The 23,995-nt window shown below is 39.3% G+C and overlaps 1 protein-coding gene across 1 annotated transcript in view; it reads right to left on the bottom strand.

The window, feature by feature from the left end:
* PGAP1 (GPI inositol-deacylase) overlaps positions 1-21,364 on the bottom strand; it is a 35,732-nt gene extending 14,368 nt beyond the window's left edge. The window contains exons 1-12 of the mRNA XM_071582461.1: positions 21,100-21,364; positions 20,756-20,909; positions 20,457-20,680; positions 20,095-20,367; positions 19,345-19,518; positions 18,799-19,055; positions 18,514-18,658; positions 7,017-7,282; positions 2,176-2,295; positions 1,850-2,068; positions 694-891; positions 417-585 (exon numbers count right to left, since the gene is read on the bottom strand). Coding sequence (XP_071438562.1) covers positions 417-585; positions 694-891; positions 1,850-2,068; positions 2,176-2,295; positions 7,017-7,282; positions 18,514-18,658; positions 18,799-19,055; positions 19,345-19,518; positions 20,095-20,367; positions 20,457-20,680; positions 20,756-20,909; positions 21,100-21,237 — 2,337 coding nt within the window. The 5' untranslated portion in view covers positions 21,238-21,364. The remainder of the gene's footprint in view (positions 1-416; positions 586-693; positions 892-1,849; positions 2,069-2,175; positions 2,296-7,016; positions 7,283-18,513; positions 18,659-18,798; positions 19,056-19,344; positions 19,519-20,094; positions 20,368-20,456; positions 20,681-20,755; positions 20,910-21,099) is intronic.
* Between the last annotated feature and the right edge of the window lie 2,631 nt (positions 21,365-23,995).

The raw sequence follows: 23,995 nt of genomic DNA, 5'->3' as shown, positions 1-23,995 counted from the left end.
TCATTATTTTTATAAATTGAATTTGCATTCCAGGCTGGTTCATTCCAAAAAAGAGGAAAAAATGAAGATGATTCATGACCCTAAGCAGTGTACAGGTAATTTTCTTTGAATAAACCTTGCACGTAATTTATTTCTTTCATCAACAAATGCATTAACAATTTTGACACTAATCAAACAGAGAAATATTGTTTTACTTAACAAGTTCTCCGCATTAAGAGAAAGCTTCCAGGAGGAATTATGTGCAAGGTTCCACTGAAATACCCAAGAGAACTTGCAGTCTTGAAAGGATTAAGGGGTACGTGAGTCCCCTTACGATGAACTCTCCTACACTTGAAATTGTCACATCATCTAGTCAATATGAAATGAAAAATTTAATAGCTAATGGCTAAAATCAAGAGGTAAGAAAGTTCACTCACAAAGAGAAAATAGAAGCTGAGGCCAATGATCAAAGCCACAGCCCCAGACGTCCCCACCGCAATGGCAATGAGAAGGGCCGATGCTATTTTCGGGAAATTCAGGAAGCTCATGAGCGCCCACTCGCTCCACAGGGCACTGCCCCCTCGATGGAAGAAACGCGCCACGGCCCTGGACCACAGAGAAAACAGACACGCATGCACACAGTGAGTGAGCCTCAGTTGGGGGGCAGGGCGGAGTTGCCCAAGCACTTATGCCGGCAGATAAAACAATATTAACCTTTTCACAATTTGGTGAAATGCATTTCCCCAAAACATCACCAGCAGGCAGCAAACAATGCCAAGCAGGTAGACAACCGCAAAAGCAGTTGTGTATGCAATTATCGGCAACAAAAAGAAATCCAAGTCTTGCTCCTGCAGCAACACGGAATCAGGTGGAGGAAATAGGAACATCTCCTTGTGATTGTTGAAAAGGTACCTTCGTGTAAGAGAGAGAGACAAGGCGGGTAAATGAAAATGTCGACTCTGGATAACGTCTCAAACAGCCATTTCAATTTAAAATCTATTCCCCAATTATAAAATATTCAGGCTGTGCATGCATGTTAGAGTGCTCTTTCGAAAGCAGTTCCCCATGGGGAGGAATTAAGTCAGTTGGATTTTTCAAAGATCGGGCTTCAGTTAATAAGTCATTCAAGGGATTGCCGTTATTGCTTGGTGAATTAAAGAACCATATTTCAACTTCTTTCCAAGTGAAATCCAATGCTATTATCATTAAAATATTGAAATAAAATTTAAAATACTTCGCCTTTCCACATAAACCACTTTTATTACTAATAAATAATAAATTACTAGTAATAAAAGTGGTTTATGTGGAAAGGCGAAGTATTTTAAATTTTATTTCAATATGAAAAATTTCCACCAAGTGACGCCAGAAACTGTTTCATCTATTATTATTATTTAATTTTGTTTTAAAAAAATAGCAATATTTTGTAATGAGAAATCACAAACACTATTCTGTTATGAATATTAGGAAAATGCAGGGAAGGAGTAAATGAAGTCAAAAATCATATGCACCATCTGCTTGATTAACTACATTCTCATATAGATGAATCTACGAATTATTCAAATTTACACACTTTGCATTTCCTTTGCACGTAAGCCTTGACATACTGGCTTGTCCTCTCCTATGTTATTTTGAGTGCTGATCCAAAAAATTATTATTACTATAAATAGAAGAATTTAAATACCCCTGATTAAGAAAATGACTGAGCATGCACTTGTCCTGGTCACAGGCACCCTGATAATTGCCCAGTCATGCCCTAGATTTTGCATCTACAAAACAGCAAACATCCCAGTTTTGCAGCCTTGATGGTCAACCAACTCAAGAATTCAAGTCTGCCGCATTTCATAGCTCCCATATAATACAAAGTGATTACCCAAGCAGCTTTGAGCCTATTTTAACGGCAGGAAGTATGTAATATGGCTTTCCCCCAACAGCCAGAGCAGAGTTCATGGAACGGCAATATCCTTCATTCTGCATGGTCCTCAGCTGCTCCCGTATAGTCAACAGAAGGACTGCAGCCATGTAAGGCAGCAGCATTGGAAAGTAAAACCTTACCAATTGACTCAATATTCCTCTCAGAGAACTCTGAACACTGAAATGAAACATTGCCAAGATTAACCCCCTTTGTCAGAATATCCAATTTCACTTAAACCAGAATGAAATTTGATGACAAATTGGTGAGGATGACTGCTAACTTACGTCACTGAATATCTGCACGCTGGATCAAGGATGAGCTTCACCGTCATGGAATCGTTTTTCCTGGAGAATGCCGGCTTTGGGGACTGGAGCCTAACGTTCAGAGGCTGAACCAAAGACGACCTACCCAAGAAATAATTATAATTGCAGATGTGAATTTGCTAAATACAATGAATACAAAGACATGGAACACAATTGCGCAGATGGAGGCATGGGTCCTCAGCATTAGTACATGTGTACTAGCATCTACAAAACAATTCACCTTTTCAAACAGGACTAGTGTTAAACAAGGAACAATTAATCATTGCACGTTTCAATTGCACTTGAAATTCTGAAATGAAACACGGCATACTGGAGAGAGCTGAATATGTAAATTTCAAAAATTGCTGTTCTATTGCTTCATTATCTGTTCATTATACTAATTATTTCAAGGTTTGGTAACCAATGGGTGCATTTGTTCATTAGCCAGATGGAGAGCAACTCCACTCATGGGTACAATTTTTATTGCTCAATCCGATGACGGCTGATCCGAAAAATTATGCATCACTGCATTTTTTGGATAAGCAATACTAGAACCAGCAACACTAAAGCCCTTTTATCTCAATAATTAAAGAATCTCCTTTCAAGTGCGCCGCAGATAAGAACTGAAATTCGAATAAGAGATTAAAATATAAAATTAAGTTAATGCTTTACCAAGTCCTCCTTCAAATATGGCAAACAGAGCATTCAAATGGGCAATTCGCATGAGCGATTTTATTCTCTTTTTGAAAGAGGCCTTGATAAATAACCCAATGATGATAACTGAACACACTTTGTAATTTTCGGCACTATATTTTCTTAGGAAGGCCCAAAACAACATTGCAACGTTTACCAGGACTCACTGAGCCAAGTGAAGCCAAGGTCTAATAAAACTGGTAGGACCTTCACGTTAAACAACACTCCCATGTTTAATTCTCCCATTTTAGAATGGGAAGAGCTTAAGCAGTTAAATTCCACATGAGTATTATACCAGCAAAAAGCCCATCCACATGAATGAGAATCTTTAGGATAACAATTAAATGTTATTGCATCTGATTTTCAACAATGTTACTATAAAAGGATAAAAACTATCTGAAAATTGACCACTAGAGGTACACCAGAAGGACTTAATTACAATTTCTTCCCTACTTTTGAAATCGAGCATGATTGACTTTGAAGCTAGACGTTCCAAAATTAAGGTTCTCCACATCTTAAAGCACCAAAACCTGCATTATACTAGTTAACAATTTTAATATTTAATCTCGGCACAATTTCTGATAAAAAACATTTTAATGCATTAACCTTGATTCATATAGTAACTTCTTGCAAAAAAATGCAACAAACTCTTTTTGCATTGAACACTTCACCCAGGTCAAGAGTACAAATAAAATGCCTTTTAAGATGCTGTAATAAAAATGTAGGAACAATTTCATTCACTTTTGAAAATAACATTATGCAAATGGAAACTGCCACTATCCAAGCAATGCAGGGTCCGTACAATAACAATCATTGCAATTACTTAATAATCTTTAAAATGCATTCCTCCTACATCGATGCACTTCGTTCAGTGCATCTGCCCCTGCCCAGAAGCCCCCTTGAAGTCGGTTTCCGGATTACTGTCGAGAGCCTTTGTCGTCGCCGCTTGAACCGCCTCGATGCAGTCGAACCGATATCCTTTGAGCTCCTTTAGAGCCATCCTTTGAGGTAATAATGCTGTCAGGAAAATCTTCATCTTCCTGGATGCAATCCAAAGTTTCTTGTGAAATTTCCACTCGCGACAGTTTTTGTTCATCGCTCAAGACTTTCGGCACCAGCTTTGCGCACACTTTCCTCATCACAAGGTCCTCAGTTACAATGGTGAGGATTGTTCCGACTGAAAGGCTGGTGTCCTCGCTGATAAGGGCGATGGTTAAACGCCTGTCCGAAACTTTTTTCACTTTGGCCACCTGAGCATCGATTGGAGCGGTCGTCGGGCGTCCGACGCGGTGCTTGTCTTCGACGAGCCCCGGCCTTCCTTCAACATTTTGCATGGCACTATCAGAGTTATGGTCTCCAGGGTCTTCCTGCTGGTGACTAGTACTGCTTCTGTTTTGTGTTCGGCCAGGTCTAATCCCATTTGCTCCATCCATTCTCTACACATCTCAAAGGAAACACTGAAGAGAGGTGGGTGACCTCATCCAGATGCTTCGCCACGATGACCATTGCGACGTCGTCAGCAAACGCCACTTTTGTCACTGCTCTGGGGCTTTTAATTCTCAGCAGCCCATCATACATGATTTTCTAAAGTAGCAGTCCAAGCACCGAGCCTTGTGGAACTCCTCCAGTTACATGATACTGCTTAAGGCCTTCATTGGTATCATACCTCATGATTCGGTCTTTGAATTAGCTCCTCACCATCTTCCGTATGCATCCAGGGACACCCATTTCGGAGAGCGCCTCCATTATACGATCCCATCTGGCCGAGTTGAATGCATTTTTGATATCTAATGCCACCATCAGGCAGTACTGTTTCTCGCCGTTCTTCCACCTTTCGCCAGCTATTGCCTCTCTTGCCTTATTGACGACAAGACTGATGGCGTCGAGAGTGTTACGATTCTTCCGCAATCCAAACTGATTGTCGGATATATGTCTCTCCGATACTTTTTCAATTCTCCCATAGATTATTCCCTCGAAAATCTTTCCTGCCGTATCCAGAATGCAGAGTGGACGATAGGATGACGGTTCGTCTGGTGGCTTCTTTCCTTTAGGGAGGAGAACTAGTGTCTGCCATTTCCACTGAGTGGGAAGAAGTTCCTTCCATCATACACCTGTTGTACAACGAGAAGAACATCTCTGGAACTTCTTCGATGGCTGCTTTCAGAGGAATGTTGGGGATGCCATCCAGCCCGGGGGCTTTCGAGATCCCAACCTTGGAGCTCGCTCCCTTTAATTCCTGGACTGTCACTTCTGGTATATCATTTTCATCACATTGCTCAATCAGGTCGTTGTACATGTGTGTGTGTATGTGTACACATGTGTGTGTGTGTGTACATGTATGTTTGTGTGTACGTGTGTGTGTGTGTACATGTCTGTGTGTACATGTGCGCGTGTACATGCACACACACGCACACACATGTGCACACGCACACATGAGTGTGTCTGAAAAGTTTCAGACCTCAAAAATTTCAGAAAAGATGTTTTGTGTCTATGTTAGGTTGGAAACTTTTCTGATCAAGTCCTTGGACAAATATGAATTGATTGATTGATCACTGAAGCATTCCTAAACGAAGATGGTTCACAATTGTCAGGTAATGATTTTCAGTCATGATGGAAGGACAAGTAAGTAATTCAGTGCACTGCAGAAAGGTGAGAAGAATTATTCGTTATTCTAGCTTTTTGTTTCAGGATCCTTGGTATGAGGTCTGTTCAAAGAGTTCCCAAACTTTTATATTACCAAAAAAACACTTCAACAACAAATTATGGGTCAGGGGACCCATCCAAGTAGTCTCCTCCCCAACGTATACACTTATCCCAACCACTTGATGAAAAAGTCCTGGAATGCTTCCTCCAGAATACTCGTTAGCTCCTCTGTCGATTTTTTCCCCATCCATGGAATGGTGGCAACTCTTTGTCCTTTGAGCAGGGTTTTTAGTTTTGGGAACAGGACGAGACATGTGGAGCTAAGTCTGGTGATTAGCGTGGGAGGGGAAGTACAGTGGTTTTCTTTTTGGCTGAAAACTCTTGATTTCAGAGAGATGCATGAGCCGTCATGATGAAAAAACCAATTGCTGCTCTTCCAAAGTTCGGGCTGTTTTCGCCTGACTCTCTCTCTAAGATGTTTCATAACCCCTAGGTAGTACTCAATGTTGACTCTCTGGCCTTAAGGTAGGTATTCATGAGGCACAATGCCCTTTGCATCAAAACGAACAGTCTCCCTCACCTAGACATTCGAGTGAACTTGTCGAGCTTTTTTGGGGCAGGGGGATGATTTGCCTATCCAATGTGAAGATAGCCCTTCTGTTCCGATTTCATATCCATAAGCCATGACTCATGACCTGTTATGATCCTGGACAAGGTTTCATCCTCTTCCGCTCGATCAAACACTCCCTGATGGCCTTGAACTCGATGATGTTTCTGGTCTGCTGACATCAGGCAAAGCACAAATTTGGTGGTGACTCGATGCATTATCAATTTTTCGTTCAGGATTTCATAGAAATAATCAATCGAGAAGACAAATTCATCTGCAAGTTTCCTGTGATTCAAATGTCCATTTACACGAACAACATTATTGACTTTCTCAATATGAAGGTCATCAGTCGATGGTTGATGGTCTTCGGGAATACTTGTCCTCTTCCACTGATTGCCACCCCTTTTTGAACCGGGTAAACCACTCAGAACACGTGGTATTTTTCATGGCATCCATTCCATAAGCCTTGTTAATCAACGCAAAAGTATCCTTGAAAGATTTACTGATTTTAATGCAGAATTCCACAGAACAATGCTGTTCCTTCAAAGAGCTCGTTTCCATGGATATGATTCTTTTGCTGCACTCCATGAACACCTGTTCACATAAACGGCTGTAACTATCAACAAAACAAGATGCCAACAAAGTGGCTGAAGGTCATAATTTGGGTAGTTTCCTTCGACATAATGCCTCCGAAGCGGATTAAAAAATAACCAAATGGAAGCATGCCATTCAAAAATTTTGAGAACCTTTTGAACGGACCGTATATGTATCCCATTCAAAGGAACTGCTGGAAATGCTGCAAAAAACCACATAACATAATTTCTTAATCCTTAAAAATCTTAACATAATATTTTTTAAATGAATCAAGTGATTGACTAACGTCACAAAGGCGTGAGTATCTTCTTCACCCCAAGATGTTGCAGCTGTGGCCGTGGCATGGTGAGTGGTTTGGAGGGGACAGATTGGGCGCAGGTGCACAGTGTAGGCCTGCCAAATGTGCTCTGCGCCATGGAGCCTTATTTCATAGCAGATTGCAAACTCAGCAGAGAGTTCTAAAAGCATTCCCGAGGCAAAGACAAAGAACTTGGGTGCAGGGATGACCAACTTTCGAGAGGCTGCCGAATGCACATCAACGTGAACTTCAACCTGAAAGAGTAAAAAGAGCTGGATAATTTGTGCCAACATAAAAACATTTATGTGCACCTGAAGTAAGATGCAAGCACACCAACCGTTCATCCCAAGGTTCACCATCAAGGCTCTCCTAGGTAATTCCGTTCACCAGAATGGAATTGTCCAGGTGGTTAGAGCAACAGATATAGATTTAGATCCTTGATATAATAAATTAAAAGAATGTTTACTGTAAAAAATTAAGCAAAATAGGTAGCCCCATTGAAACATTACCAGTTTTTAAGTTTAAAAGCACATCCTCAAGGAAACATTTCTTCAGCATCAGCATTTTCCATATATGGTCTCAATTTTGGTTTACCATTTGAATAGATGGCAGTGGCATCAGGAGTATATACCCTTTAGTGATTGAGATACGAGGGTGGTTCAATAAGTACCCGTGTTTGACGACAAAAGGCACTCCTGAGGGAAGTTTATGTTATTATCATGTGCTGCCATCTATCAAACGACGGTGAAACAAATTTCAGACAGAAAATGATGAAGCATGGGAAGATTTCTGGAAAGAGATCGAAAAACCAAACTTTAAGGGAAAATACATTTAAAAATAAAAATGCAGAAAAACAAACAAGAAAAATATACTCTTTTTTAAACAGAACAATTGTTGATTGGAGCCAGCTTCCAGGAGGTTTGTTTGAGCCCTTTCCATCCAATTTTAGGAGTTTTAAGAATAAGTGTAAAGCAGCCACTGGGTGATAAACTTCATTCATCACTGAATACGAGGGCGGTTCAATAAGTACCCGTGTTTGACGACAAAGGGTGTTCCTGAAGGAATTTTATCTTATCATCGTGTGCTGCCATCTATCAAACCATGGTGAAACCAATTCCAGACTGATTTAAAGGTTACTTTGGATTTGACAGCCATTCGAGTAAGATGTGTTTCGTGATTTTCGCTAAGATGGTAAAAGAGCAGTATCGTTCGGTAATTCACTTTTTTGTTTTTGGGTGGGGAGAAATGCGAGTAGATAAAAGATAAGTTGGATGCTGTTTATGGGGACACATCGCCATCTATGACCACAGTTAGATATTGGTTCAACGAATTTAAACGTGGGCGAACATCTGTTTTTGATGAGGAGCGACCAGGACGCCCGGCAGACGTGGTTACCGAGGAAATCATTCAAAAAGTCCACGCCATGATTATCGCTGATCGACGAACGAAAGTGCGCGAAGTAGCAGACGCCATGGGTGTGTCGACCGGAACGGCAATTAATATTTTACATGATAAGTTGGCGATGAAAAAACTGTCGGCCCGATGGGTGCCGCGATTGCTCACGGTGGACAACAAGCTGATCCGGCCGTCAACTTCAAAGCAGAGTTTGCAGCAATTTAAGCGAGATCCGAAGGTGTTCTCACGTCGAGTTATCTCTGTTGATGAAACCTGGATCCATCATTACACGGCAGAGACTCAGCAACAATCAAAACAATGGATTTCTCCCGCTGAATCTGCTCCAAAGAAGGCGAAGATGGTCAGATCGGCCGGAAAGGTCATGGCGGCAGTTTTTTGGGATGCAAATGGCGTCTTCCTCAAGGATTTTTTAGAAAAAGGAAGAACGATCACTGGGAAATACTACAGTGGACCTCTTTGACAAAAAATTGAAGGAGACACGGCTGCATTTGGCGAAAAAGAAGGTGCTGTTTCACCACCATAATGCACCAGCACATTCATCCAGAGTTGTTGCCGCCAAACTGCATGAACTACGTTATAAATTCACCTGATCTGGCTCCCTGTGACTTTTTCTTATTACCTAACATGAAGAAATGGCTGATCTGTTTGAAAAAATGGTTTTTTCATTTCTAACACGGGTACTTATTGAACTACCCTCGTAGTTACTTCGGGATGTTTGTTGGACTTAAACTTCATGTGACTTGTTTACGGTCAATACGTACTTTGGTTTTTGTATCTATTGGTTTTGTATTTTTGGTTATCCTCATCCAATACCTCTCACATTGCTTCTGTAAATCACTCGAGAATAATTACAATCCCTTGGCTGTCTGATTAACTATTGCTCAGGCATCTGCAAAACTAATTGACTCAATAACTTCACCAACCTCATCCAGTTCCAACAAAGGCTCTTCCCATGCCATCCTTAACATTAACTTAACAAACACACTCATCAATTGTGGTCATTCTCAATGGTGGTTGCAGCTTGTCAGTTTACACATTCCCAACCTCTAATATCACCCATTAACAGACAATTGGGAGGGTACAATGAGGATGGAATGACAAGCAGCATTCAAAGGCCTTTGGTGCAAACGTTAACTATGAAGATGAGCAGAAGAGTAAAATTATTGACAAGGCAGGTGAAGATATTCCCAAATCAGAAGATATACTATATTTTCCAGTCCAGAAGACACCCTGGTTTTTCAGGTCAGAATATACAAAAAATACTTTAAAAAAACCAGAAAGAAGAGGATTGAAATATTTTGAAGATAACACTTAATACAAATAAAATTCATTTGTTACACTAAAAAACGAGCAGCAACATATATGATGCTTATTCATCATGAAATATCAGAAATTCTTCATCGCTGGGCCAAAATGCCTATCAGCTACCTTGTTCCCGTGTTCTGGAGCGTAGTTTATGAATTCAAGTTTAAATGCAATACTGCCCGACAATCTTATTTCTTGAGATCCCACGAGATTGTTGTCATTTTAGCTTTTGATGCAGCGGTTAGTTGATTGAAATTTGTATTGAAAGCAACCATTTTCTATGCCTTTACAACACTCTCATACTACTAATGGTAGAGTGCCTGTGGACTGTTTGAGTTCATCGGGAGAGATGCAATGTATTAGCAGAGGGGCAACATCCCCATGATAGCCCAATGCATATTTAACATAATAGTTCCAGGTTAAACTTTGCTGAATTTCTTCATGATGAGGGTAAAAAAGAAGCTTTACACTTCCACAATAAGATATTTATTGAGGAAGCGTAAAGTTTCTTTTTTACCCTCATCACTGCATATTAAGTTTAGAACAGAAGTACCACACGTGGGATGAAACCAAATGCTCTACAGGGTATACATTTACCATTTATTTGGGAATTTTGTTAGGAAGTACCTTCAACCAAGTATGAAGACTCTGTTGCTTACTGCCGACTCAACACAACCGCAAAACAATTTGTTCCCAACCACTTCTGAACTCCCTTTGGTGCTGAATATCATGTCCTCTCAAAGATAGACAGAGTTAAGGCAAGAATACATACAGAGAAAAATGAAATAAACTAATGGGGCCAATTTATGATAGAGAGGAGAATGTTAAGGAAATGAGTAATTGACAGGAATAAGGGATGAGGATGTTGGACAGAATGAAGGGAGGAAGGAATTATTCAGGATTAAAGAGGAACAAAAATTAAAAACAGAGTAATTAAAATAGCAATTCTAACATACAGGTTCACTGCAGTTCAAATTAAAGTGAATCATACAGAAGTAGATTAGCTGTATATTATATGAACTTTCATAATATATTATTTTGATTGAAGACTTCAGTTATAATGTTTACAGTTGATGTGGCGGCAAGAGATCCATTGTTGAGATTATGGAGATATCCACTGCATGAATTCTGTTCAAAAAGTATCACAACTTTAGTGTTTTTAAAAAAATTATTTATTTATTCATGAATATCTATTGTGTCTCCCGCAAAGTAATCCCCATTAGATATTATACACTTGTGCCAACGTTTTTTCCGATCCTCGAAGCACTTCAAAAAATCGTTTATTGTGATCTGGTTCAGCTCCTCCTCCGATGCAGTCTATATCTCGTCAATCGTAGCGTAGCGTCGTCCTTTCATGGGCCTCTTGAGTTTCGGCAACAAAAGTCACTGGGGGCCAGATCTGGGGAACACGGTAGTTACGGCATCATTAGTGTGTTGTTTTTGGCCAAAAATTTGCACACAAGTAACAATGTGTGAGCAGGGGCATTGTCATGGTGCAAAAAGCCAATTTTTGTTCTTCCACAAATCCGGGCATTTGTGGCGGATTGCTTCGTGCAAATTGCACATACTTTGCAGGAAATATTCCTTTTTTTACCGTTCTACCGAGTGGCAAGAACTCATGATGCACCACTCCCCCGCAATCGAAGAAAACTGTAAGTAAAATTTTCACATTTGACCGAACTTGACGCGCTTTTTTTGGTTTGGCTTGCTCTGCAGCTTCCATTGGGATGATTGAGCTTCAGTTTCCATGTCATTACCATAAACCCATGATTCATCACCAGTTTGGAGCACCATCACCCTCTGGAGCAAATTGGGATTATCGAAGATAGAGTCCAACACCTCATTAGCAATGTTAATGCACTGCTGTTTTTGGTCGAATTTGAGCAATTTTGGTACAAATTTCGTGTCATGCCCAAATCATTGGCAAAAATCGAATGGCACGAGCCAATCGATAGGTTTAGGTCCTCAGTAACTTCTCTTACGGTGATTCGACGATTGGACAATCCGATTTTCTTCACTTCATCAATGTTTTCGTCTGTCGTTGACATGCTCGGGTGTCCGGCACGCTCTTCGTCGTTCACATCTTCTTGGCCCTCTGAGAACATTTTGTACCACCAATAAACGTTGCTTCGGTCCAAGGTAGCTTCTCCATATGCCACAGTCAACATTCGGAATGCGTCCGCGCACTTAATTTTGTTTTTCATACAAAATTTGATACAGATTCTTTAATCCATTTCTTGGAACAGGCAAAAATCGAAGACAAGCCGAAATATGTCCAAACACAACTGTCAACAATTAACTGAACATTCAAAATGCCTGAACTTTTTGGCATAAGTGAAAGACTTAAGTACCAACATACTACCTTGATCAAAAAGTTCCCGGAATAACCACCGTGTGGCGCTCCCATCGTTCCGATTTGAGTTCTGTTTTTTTTGTTAAATTGGTACATCTGTTGTTGATACTCCCTTTAAATCTTAGTGTCATAACTTGACATTTGCAAAAGTTACGTAGCCAAGAGTACATCTATCTCTGTGTGTGTTGGCGATTTTTTACAATTGCAGAAATGGATTTAAATTTGCAACAACGAACTTGTATTAAATTTTGCGTAAAAAACGGATTTAGTGGCGCACGGACGTTGGAAATGTTGGAAAAGTGTTTCGGCAACGATTCTCTAAAAAAAACGGTCGTTTACCAGTGGCACGAGCGGTTCAGAAGTGGTCGTGAGTCAATCGAAGATGATGAACGCAGTGGCAGACCATCGACATCGAAAGTCGGTGAAAAAATTGGTAAAGTAAAAGAAATGTTGGTCAATAACCGCAAATTAACCATCAGAGAAATAGCGGAGGACTTGAACATTGCCTATGGATCCGCCCAAGACATTGTGGTTAATGATTTGGGTTTCCGTCGTGTAGCAGCAAAGTTGGTGCCGAAAGACCTCAATTTCATGCAAAAAAGAGACCGTGTTGACGTCGAAAAAGACATGATTTGCGAGGCTGAATCCGATCCCACATTCATCAAAAGGATCATTACTGGAGACGAGACGTGGGTTTATGAGTACGACACGCAATCCAGACATCAGGCAAGTGAATGGCGTTCACCAAATGAGCCGAGACCAAAAAAACCACGTCGTTTTCAGTCAAAAAAGAAGGCAATGCTGACGGTTTTCATGGATTACAACGGTGTAGTGCATCATGAATTTTTGCCAGAAGGCCAGACAGTAAACAAAGAGTATTATTTGGGCGTTATGAGACGTTTGCGTGAAGCAATTCGCCGAAAGAGACCAGAAATGTGGGCAGAAAACTCGTGGATTTTGCACCATGATAACGCACCGTCGCACAGTGCTATCATTATTCGTAATTTTTTGACGAAAAATGCAACAAACACCATCCAACAGCCACCGAATTCACCTGATTTGGCTCCCTGTGACTTCTTTCTGTTCAATCGAGTTAAAAAACCATTACGGGGAACGCGTTTTAGCAGCCGAGAGGAAGTAATGGAAAAATCGCAGGAAGCACTGATGGACATACCGAAAACCGAATATAAAAAATGTTTCGAGGATTGGATCAAGCGCTGGCATAAGTGTGTTGCAGTCGATGGGGATTACTTTGAAGGGGACAATATAGATTTAGATGAATAAACTTGTATTTTTAATTTTCTGAATAAATTCCGGGAACTTTTTGATCAAGGTAGTAATGCCACAAAAAAATCAAAAAGCTAATATATGTAACCCGCAAAAATTCAAAATTTGTGATACTCTTTGAACAGACCTCGTAGAAGTCCTCTTTTCAGAGCACATTCATATAAATCTATTCACCAGTCCAGCTCCACAAAAGTTTTGGGATTATCTTTAAGTGAAAATCAAGACTTGTATTCTCATGTTGATGAAATAATTAATTAAATACCCACTGGGACATACATGATCAGGAAATGCCCCAACTACCACACTAGAGACATTGAAACTGGTATACAATGCCAAAATTCATTCCTACTCAACCTATGGAGTTTTTAGGGGGAGCTCTAGTAGAGTAATGAAGGCATTTTCCATGCTAAAAATGTCTGTAAAAGCAATGGTGAATGCTCCCATGAGAACCCCAGGAGGGCCATTATTTAAAGAAGTGAACTTAAATGACCCTGCCATGCATAAAATTTCCCTATGGTGTGATACCTGGAGGCTTAACTTAAACCCTGGAAAATGCAACATCATGACTCTTGCTCTGAAAAAAAACCCCTTGCTGTTTAACTACTCAATTAACTCAACTCCCTTAAATCAAGTAACAACTATTAAAGACCTGGGCGTTTTAATTGACCAGAAACTAAATTACTCCGACCATATACAGACTTTAAAAAATAAAGCAATGTCCCTACTAGGCCTTCTTTACCGCTTCACAGAAATTAAAGATCCAATTGCACTCCATTCATACTTCTCAATAATTGTCCTTCCCAGCATATCATATTGCTCCCCCATTTGGTCCACATCATCCCCAATTAACCTTAAATCCCTCGATTTAATCTCTCACTTCTTTGCCAAAATAGTCAAACACCGAGTCCCACATTACCGCAATATGTCCTCAAATGCTGTTCTGTCTTCCCCATCCATTTCTAGTCCCCAAAGCTGCAGACTTAAAGCTGATTTAAAACTCCTCCACAACACCCTAAACTCGGCTATTGATTGCCCTGAACTGCTATCTTTCTTCAACTTCAGGATACCAACCCGATCCACCCGCACCCACTCCCTACTCCATCTCTGCTCCTATTCCTAGAATATCTCTCACCGAGCGCTCACTGTTATTTCGCCTCTCCTCCCTTCTAAATTCTTCCCTCCCACTGTCAAGCCCTTTAACTTATCATGCAATAACTTCACCACCTTTCAGCTTTATCCCACCTTTCAGTAAATTAAAATTTTCCCCAGTCCATGCTTGGTTTTCGTTGTTATTGTTATGCTGTTATTGTATTTTGTACTCTTTCATGTTGTTTATATTTTTTATTGTAAAATGGCGCTACTGCTGTATGTGAACAATGTTGTAAAATAAAATAAAATATACATCCTTCATTCCTCTTGGCGTGTAAGAAAGAATCGTTGTTTGTTTTTTACCAAATTCCACCGTGCCTGATCACCTGAACTGTGGAAGGGAGAATGTGCACCTGAAAAATCAACCACTCATTATTTAGAAGAAAGGCCCGCATCATGCAGCCTCACTCATTTATCATAAACTGAACATAAAAAATAAGTCTACTGTGACTGACTTTAAAATTGAAGTTAAGAAGTTATTACTCCTCAAATGTTACTGCAGTATTGATGAATTCTTTGTTGACAAATTGCAATTAGAATGATGTTTTTTGTGTGATGTTGTATTCTCTGTAGTAATGTTTTTGTGCATTAGTACTATTTTACTTCTTTCCCTCACCCAGCTGTCCATGTCCTATATGTCATGTCCTCGACCAACAGAACAATAAAGATATCATTATTATTTTTAGAATCAACTATGACTTTCATTGCTGAGGCAGTCAAGATTCCTATTGTCATGGTAGCAGGCACTTCTTTCATTGGGACACTATTGAAGAACCCAACTGTTAGAAATGTTGCTATGCCCCTCTGGATAGGTCTCACCAGTCCACAGAGGAACCTCGAGTGAATTCAATCCAAAATGGTTCATTCAATTTGCCTTTCATTTTGTTCTTAGACTTTCATCTACATCTGCATAATACCCTGCAAGACATCACAAGGGTGTGTGGCCGGGGGTGGTAGGTCACCAGCCATTCTACATATAATCCCGCTACTACCTCAAGCACCTAGCACGAGCAATTAAGCAAGCACCCGCGATCCACCAAAAGCCTCGTGAAAAGGGGCCAACCAAACACCAATCATTCAACATGCCTACATATAATATAAGTATTACATGGTTAGCAGCTATTCTTATGCCTACACAAAGACGACAAGAAAATACATTAAAAGTGGGCTGGCACACATGCAATGCAGATATTTATTACAGGTTAGTATTCTATGCATTCCAGACGGACAATCCACAAATACCACAAATACAATAGACTTTAAGTACATTCACCCCACCTGGCACAAGGGCACGCGGCAGGGAGCATTAGGAAGTCAGACTTGGAGGGTGATTTGCGGGAATTTAACCTTGTGTAGCTCTGTTTTCGACAGCGCATACCTACTATTTTCTTAGGCGTTCCCCCTTTTATTGTTGTCGTGAATAGTGCACGGGAAAAATGAATACTTGAATCCATCAGTTCGACAGTCTCTTTAATTTTGTGACAACTGTCGGCCCTGCTAATGTAAATCGGGGGTCGTATTACATCTCCAATGTCAATTGCGAAACTACACACTTTATATCTTTGTAATATGTTTAATCTAGCCCTGCGTCTTCACATATCTGAGAAAATAAATAATTACCAGAACATAGCAAGAACCAATACTAAGCTATTGAGTATACATGCTCAGATCATCTTCAGAAATTCTACCTATCACTGTTCGACCTTGTATCCTGGTATTATTTTGCTGTACATTTATCTATACCGATACACAGATCCCCAGATGATGCTACACTAGTAGTCATTAGTCTTTTCAACATCACATACACTGCAGCCAAATACTGGAAAATATACTCTAATAATACCAATAATTTAATACCTTTCTAGTCCCTGTTTCAAAGATATTAGACCACCACGAAAATTCATTGACAAGAAATGCATCATATTAATTGTTATGGCTGCCATTGATAGGAACATTGAAGCATGAAAACATATTCATATGGGTGTAGATGAATGCAAAAAGAATAAATACACTTGTCACATTATGCTGTGGATGACTACAAGGTTAGCGGAGGAGGTTGAAAGTCACTAATTTTAAGGAGAAAAGTTTTCCTGATTGGGAATCAAACCATGGACCTTTGAATTGCTCAGAACACTAAGCGGCCAAGGAAGATTTAATAATTAATTATATCCATGGAGGGTTTACGCAACCACGTGCCCCAATTCTTTTGCCAAAAGATGCACTGGATGGATATTTCATCCACTGCAACAGGAATGGATAACAGGGAAAGCAATCACACAATGTCAGACGTAGATGCATGAACAGAAGTGCTCTCAAATGTGCATTGTGGAACATACAAAAATTGTTTCATTGTATGGATGCATGTCCATTATAATCCTTGGTGTATCTTCTCTTGTTTCACATGCATGAACAGCCATAGTGTGTACATAGGCCTTCATACTTAGGTTTTATACCTTTTTTAAAATCATTTTAATTTCTGCCACCATTCCTTTTTCAAAGAGAAGCAATACTCACCTTGAGGGTACTGGCCAAAAAAATTTACACGTAAACCATAATTGTGGCATTCATGGACTTGGAAAAAACCTTCGATAACAACAAATGGAACAAGATGTTCAAGATATTAGAAGCTCTTAGAATGACCAAAAATGACAGAAGAATAATTCATCAACTCAGCAAGAATCACTTAACAGCCATGCAAATGAAAAACCAAAGGAAAAAAGAAGCCTTAATAACTAACACAGTTAGACAAGGATGCAACCTCTCACCAGTGCAAATCAACATAAATCTAAAGGAGGGAATGAAATAATCACAAGAATTGTGTATAAAAGGAGTCAAAGTGGTGAATGGCAAATATATTAACGAGCTCTGGTTTGCAGACGACATTGCGGCAGTTGCGCAAACATGGAATAACCTGCAAGCAATTCTGAATGCTACGGACCAAGTACTAGGGGAATAAAATATGAGAATCAACAAGAAGAAAGTTAAAACCCTTGTTTGTGGAATAGAGAAGCCAAGGGCAGATACAAACAATTCAAGGAGTGAAGACAGAGCAAATGGACTCCTCCATTGACCTGAGCAGATGAAGAGCCACAGGAGGCCAATCTTAGGATTGAAATACTGATTATGATGATAACTAGTTTTCATTCCCTAATATGATAGGTTTACCGCTAAATCCTGGACCAAAGATGGCAACATCAAATGCAAACGTGAGTACACCTCATGAATGGGCAAAGCGTGAGTAAAATTGAAATGAACCACTCTCCAGTCTTCGATTAGACTTCCATTAAAGAATTGATAATTATTCAACTAAATAATTACCATTTCAGGACCATACATGCTTACTAAATAAACAATCATTAATAGATTGTGTAATATCTCATTTTAGAAACAGATTCATCAATTAAATATTTTTAATCAAAACTGAATCGTCAACCATAATTAATGAGAGGTACTTGGGGTGAATCTGAAATTATTTTCGACAATACACCAGCACCAGCTCTTAGTTGATTAAAAATCTCCTCACAGTGGAATGAAGGTGGTGAGCAGATGTATTACAATAACAGAAGTGATAAATAAATATTTGGAAAAGGAATTGGCAAGCATTATATGAGACTGGATTTCAAGACATCACAGAAAAAATTCAAAATATGCCACTTGGAGCTCAATATTATTGATTGAGAAGAAATATAAATCCTGAATTGAGTGGAATTAGGCCATCAAAAGATACATCCGATTCTTGACTCCACATGCATGAGCCAGCCAAATGTTTCATCAAAAGAAACCTAGGATCCACTCTTTTATTCTACTTATACGTTTCTCACAATTCATTAATGCTTCCACTTCAAGAAAAATTCTTGTTCTGGTTCTTGTCTATATGGAACATATATGCAGAAATCAGGAAATGATGAGCAAGCAACAAAAAGCGTGGCATCATGCATGTTGGAAGGGAAAGCTACATGACAAAATGCCACTTACTGGATCCGTAGTAGGAGGAACTCGAACCACTACATGCGTATAAAACATTTTTTTGAGAGCTGCCAAATTCAATAAAATAGTTTTCCTTTTCAATCTTAGAGAAGGAAGAAACTTAGATTCACCAGAAAGATTAACACCTTTATCACTGGAATGTGAAATATAAAATTATCAAACAGAGCAAAATGGGGAAGTATTTTACAATATAGCAAAACTGTACAAACAATCTCCAATTTCAAACTTTTATAGGAAATATAGTCATATATTGAGGCCAAAAATGCATCTTACCATATTTTAACACCTTTCTGGATTTTATCGGCAACACAGGCATACACCCAATCTTTTGCATCTAAATTGACCGCAAGTATCGCTGCCATTTGATGCTTTGGGTCATCCACCAGTCTAATCATCAGGTACGTATTCTTCATCACTCTCTCTCGCTGGAAGGAGAAATGCCTCTTCAGAGGCTCCTCCCAATCACCCTCCTCATCAAAGTGAGCTTCCTTGCGGTGAAAGGAAGCTGCCAGGCGCTTACTTGCAGTCCGCTGATCATAAAATTAAAACAAAGGATGATTGCAAAGCCAAAACTTGACTGGCTCCCAAAATATTTCCAAGGGATTGTTTGCTATATATTCCATCCGTTAAATGGTTCTATGAAATTCACAAAAGGGTGATGTGGGCATTCAAGAATGCATTGAAAGCACATGGGTCCCTCCAACGTACGTCTCACAAACAATGGAAGTAAATACTTTGATGACTAATTTTTTTATAAGAAATCATAGTTCTGATGTATGCACGGAAATATTGAAAAAGGAAAAGCTACAGGTTACATACTTTGACCAGATGATACCCAAGAGCTGTCTTCTTGTGCTCTATACTTTTAGAGATCTGGTGAGTCCTTGGGTCGACCATGTCGAATAGAGCTCTCACCACGATGAGAACTAGTTGTTTACACCACAAAATACACAAGTGGTCGGTGGACAACCAAACTGTTGGAATTGCTGTTGTCTGTGAAGAACATGTCATAAAATTTTGAGAAGTTTTCCATCAACATGTGCAAGCCTCCATTTTTTTAAATTTGAATATATTTTACTGATATTTGAGGGGAAAACAAAATATGATATAGCAACATAATGATATGGGCTTAATTATTTGAAATTATATCCAATAAGTTCAGTCTCTCTAAATAAATTATGCACCTAACTACTAAGTATCAAATTATTGATGAAATTAAATCTTAAATTGTGCAATCTTATGCAATTATCCACCAGTTTCGGTACATATCCATATTGCCAAACTATTTTGAAAAATGAAAGTGAGCAATGGATGGCCATCATTTATTTGCTCCACCCCAATCAGCAGATATCCATCAAAATAAGACAAAAATCAAATGCATTAGTTGGTCCACTAAAGTTGATGGGCACAGCAATCATGTCAGTAATAGCTTTAAATATGAAAATTTTGATATCCTAAGTTACCATAAGGTGCATATAATTTTATATATATATATATATATATATATATATATATATATATATATATATATATATATATATATATATAATAACTAAATGTATATATTACCAGTACGCTGAAATCTGCTACATCGGATTTGATGAGATCCGGGCGAACTATTATGTCTCTCTGACCACCCCCAATGGAAGCTATAACAATGTTTGTCCAGCTCACATTCCGTTTATGTGTCCAATGTCTAGACACATTTGCATGATACTTTGCTATATGCTCATCTGCCATTAGGACTGGGCTTTTGTGGGGGGCTGCTAATGTGATAATACTGTTTACCATGTCATGATCAAAATCTGGCTCCATGATAACACCTTTGGCAATTAAACCTCCCTGGAAAATAATGTTGAAAGAGTAAAACAAAATTATCAAATAAATTACAAAAAATGTAGTTAATATGGTGTTTGTGGCTCGATCCTTACCATTGAGTGTCCAATAAGTATGACTGATGTGGGTCTTTTTCTGTCATCTGGATATAAACTTAAAATTTTCTTGACACATTCACCTATGAACCTCGTCTGTTCATACAAAACAGCTCCATACAATGCTGAATATTCCTCATTTAAGTCGGCGGTAAAATAATTAAACACGTAGGGGCTGTTGGAGCTAAGTGACATACGAAGACTTACCGACGCCAAGGACCTCACTGAAAAATGTTACGTCGCATTATAGAACTCCTCGTGCATTATGCAGTTTCATGTTAGTAAATTGCACCACAAACCTTGTTTGTAAGAACCACTATTGCCGGGAATGAAGAGTACTGGTATACCGCGAAACTGCATGCTCCTTAGCTTTTCTGTGTATTGTCCTTCGCCGTATGCGTATAACTTGTACCTAGGATAACTTTGAGCAACTGACAGCGGTAAAATAATCCTCTGAAATATTCAAAACAAATGTATCGTACAGAATATTCAGGAATCACAAAAGAGTAATAGTTATATTTATGTGAAAAAGTGATTACACAATGTGATAAGTTACCACCTTCGGAGTTTAAGAAGCAAGAGATGCCTGTTAAGGTTTTCAGAGAAACAAGTTTCTAACCACAAAAATATATCACCAACTTACCACATACTGAGGATACTCAAACATATATGTCATCTCACATCTATTTTCTTCGTGATTCATAATGTAGTCGATGCCTCCCATTAATAATCCCAAAAGGAAAACGCCCGAGGTTATCACAAACATATTTACGACCCCCATTTCTTAAGTATTAACATTCAACTTCTTTCAGCGAAATATCACATTCATTCCATAAACAGTAATCAATTTCAAGCCCCAAGTTCCTAAAATAAACAGGTCTTTAATACTATCCAGCAGCTGCGCTGAGGCGGATTTTGCGCAGACTGGTGAGTCGACTTAAAATTTTTAGCCTTTCAACCTGAAATTGCGCTTATGCTACCTGTCGTGCCGCGACATTTAATAAAAAGCTGGCATTCGGTGATTGATCTTTAACTTCCTATACGTCCGACAGGCTACCATAGCCAAGCTGAGAACCACACGAATTAAAAATTGTCATGCAGAACTGGGGATCCTCAAGAATCTCAAATTTATGAATAAACATGTGCAAAGCGGCTGTTTTGTGTCACAATCAGCAAAACCATATTATAGATTCTGTTTCTTAAGCAATGTTTGTCCCAGTCATAAATACAGAAGAAAATAAGCACACTTCAAATATATTTATGCTGTTCTTCACTTGGCAAATGCATTTAAAATATTTGTCAGTCATATCTTTACCACCAACATTTTTGTTGATGTCTAGTGAATATCCGGTGGCGAATGAAAGGAAATTGAACTTTTACTGCAATGCAACATTTGAGCCAAAAGCATCAATAAGTTAAATCGGGAAAACTCCTATTGGGTAAGTATCTACGTTAATATGAGTTTTCTCAGTTTTAAATAAGACAAGCCGTAATAGCTACTTAACTGAACTTGGCCCACGACGAGCTAGCCCACGACTATCCACCGGCCGTTGGAGCTCTGGATTTTTCAGTCATACCAACGTAAATATTTTTGCAAGACATAACTAAGTAAATCCCCTAAACCATTGCAATAATCCGACTACAACGGACACACTAAAATCAGTGATACTCCCTGTAACCACTTGCAATTGTAAGACCGGGATGAATTATGTAGTAAACGATATAGGGCCCTAGAAAGATCTCTACACTGAAGTTAGCCCAAGCGGGAAGTCGTCTTTCATAGCAAAAACTATGAGGTCCTAACGAAAACGTTTTCGACAATATCTGCTGAACTAGAAAAGTAATTTTCTTGAAAATCACCAAAAACACTCGGCAATCCCTGCTCTATCACGACATAGGCATAAAACCCACATCCATAGGCTAATGTAGCATCCAGGGCCCAGTGCAGTCCAAAGGGTCGCCCTTTCATACCAAAAACAAGAAATTACTTAACAATATCTACTAAACTAGAACATTTATTTCTCTAAATTTCACAATACACATTAGGCTACACATGTACTTCAAGCAGTCTTTCGCTTACCCCATGCTCCTGGCCTAGTTTAGTAACCAGGGCCCAATTACCTCACCTCGGTCGTCATCTCACACGAAAAAACACAAAGTACTTCACAATATCTCCTAAACTAGAACATTTTTTTCTCTAATTTTCACAATACACCATAGGCTACACATTTACTTTCAGCAGTCTTCCGCTTACCCCATGCTCCTGGCCTAGTTTAGTAACCAGGGCCATATAACCTCACCTCGGTCGTAATCTCACACGAAAAAACAAAAAGTACTTCATAATATCTCCTAAACTAGAACATTTTTTTCTCTAATTTTCACCATACACCCTAGGCAACACATGTTCTTTCAGCAGTCTTTCGCTTACCCCATGCTCCTGGCCTAGTTTAGTAACCAGGGCCCAATTACCTCACCTCGGTCGTCATCTCACACGAAAAAACACAAAGTACTTCACAATATCTCCTAAACTAGATATTTTTTTCTCTAATTTTCACAATACACCATAGGCTACACATTTACTTTCAGCAGTCTTTCGCTTACCCCATGCTCCTGGCCTAGTTTAGTAACCAGGGCCATATAACCTCACCTCGGTCGTAATCTCACACGAAAAAACAAAAAGTACTTCACAATATCTCCTAAACTAGAACATTTTTTTCTCTAATTTTCACCATACACCCTAGGCAACACATGTACTTTCAGCAGTCTTTCGCTTACCCCATTCACCTGGCCTAGTTTAGTAACCAGGGCCCAATAACCTCACATCGGTCGTCATCTCACACGAGAAAACACAAAGTACTTCACAATATCTCCTAAACTAGAACATTTTTTTCTCTAATTTTCACAATACACATTAGGCTACACATGTACTTTCAGCAGTCTTTCGCTTACCCCATGCTCCTGGCCTAGTTTAGTAGCCAGGGCCGATTAAAAGTGACTACGACACGACACTGAACTTGGCCCACGGCAAAGGGTTATCTCAGCTGATTTTCTAAGAATATCAAAATATCTCCTTAACTAGAACATTTTTTTCTCTAATTTTCACCATACACCCTAAGCTAAACATGTACTTCAAGCAGTCTTTCGCTTACCCCATGCTCCTGGCCTAGTTTAGTAACCAGGGACCAATTACCTCACCTCAGTCGTCATCTCACACGAAAAAACACAAAGTACTTCACAATATCTCCTAAACTAGAACATTTTTTTCTCCAAATTTCACAATACACATTAGGCTACACATGTACTTCAAGCAGGCTTTCGCTTACCCCATGCTCCTGGCCTAGTTTAATAACCAGGGCCCAATAACCTCACATCGGTCGTCATCTCACACGAGAAAACACAAAGTACTTCACAATATCTCCTAAACTAGAACATTTTTTTCTCTAATTTTCACAATACACATTAGGCTACACATGTACTTTCAGCAGTCTTTCGCTTACCCCATGCTCCTGGCCTAGTTTAGTAGCCAGGGCCGATTAAAA

This window comes from Hetaerina americana, unplaced genomic scaffold (assembly GCF_022747635.1).
Source record: "Hetaerina americana unplaced genomic scaffold, ioHetAmer1.1.p SCAF_112, whole genome shotgun sequence".
Taxonomy (NCBI): domain Eukaryota; kingdom Metazoa; phylum Arthropoda; class Insecta; order Odonata; family Calopterygidae; genus Hetaerina; species Hetaerina americana.
This window is presented reverse-complemented; position numbering and strand designations above follow the sequence as displayed.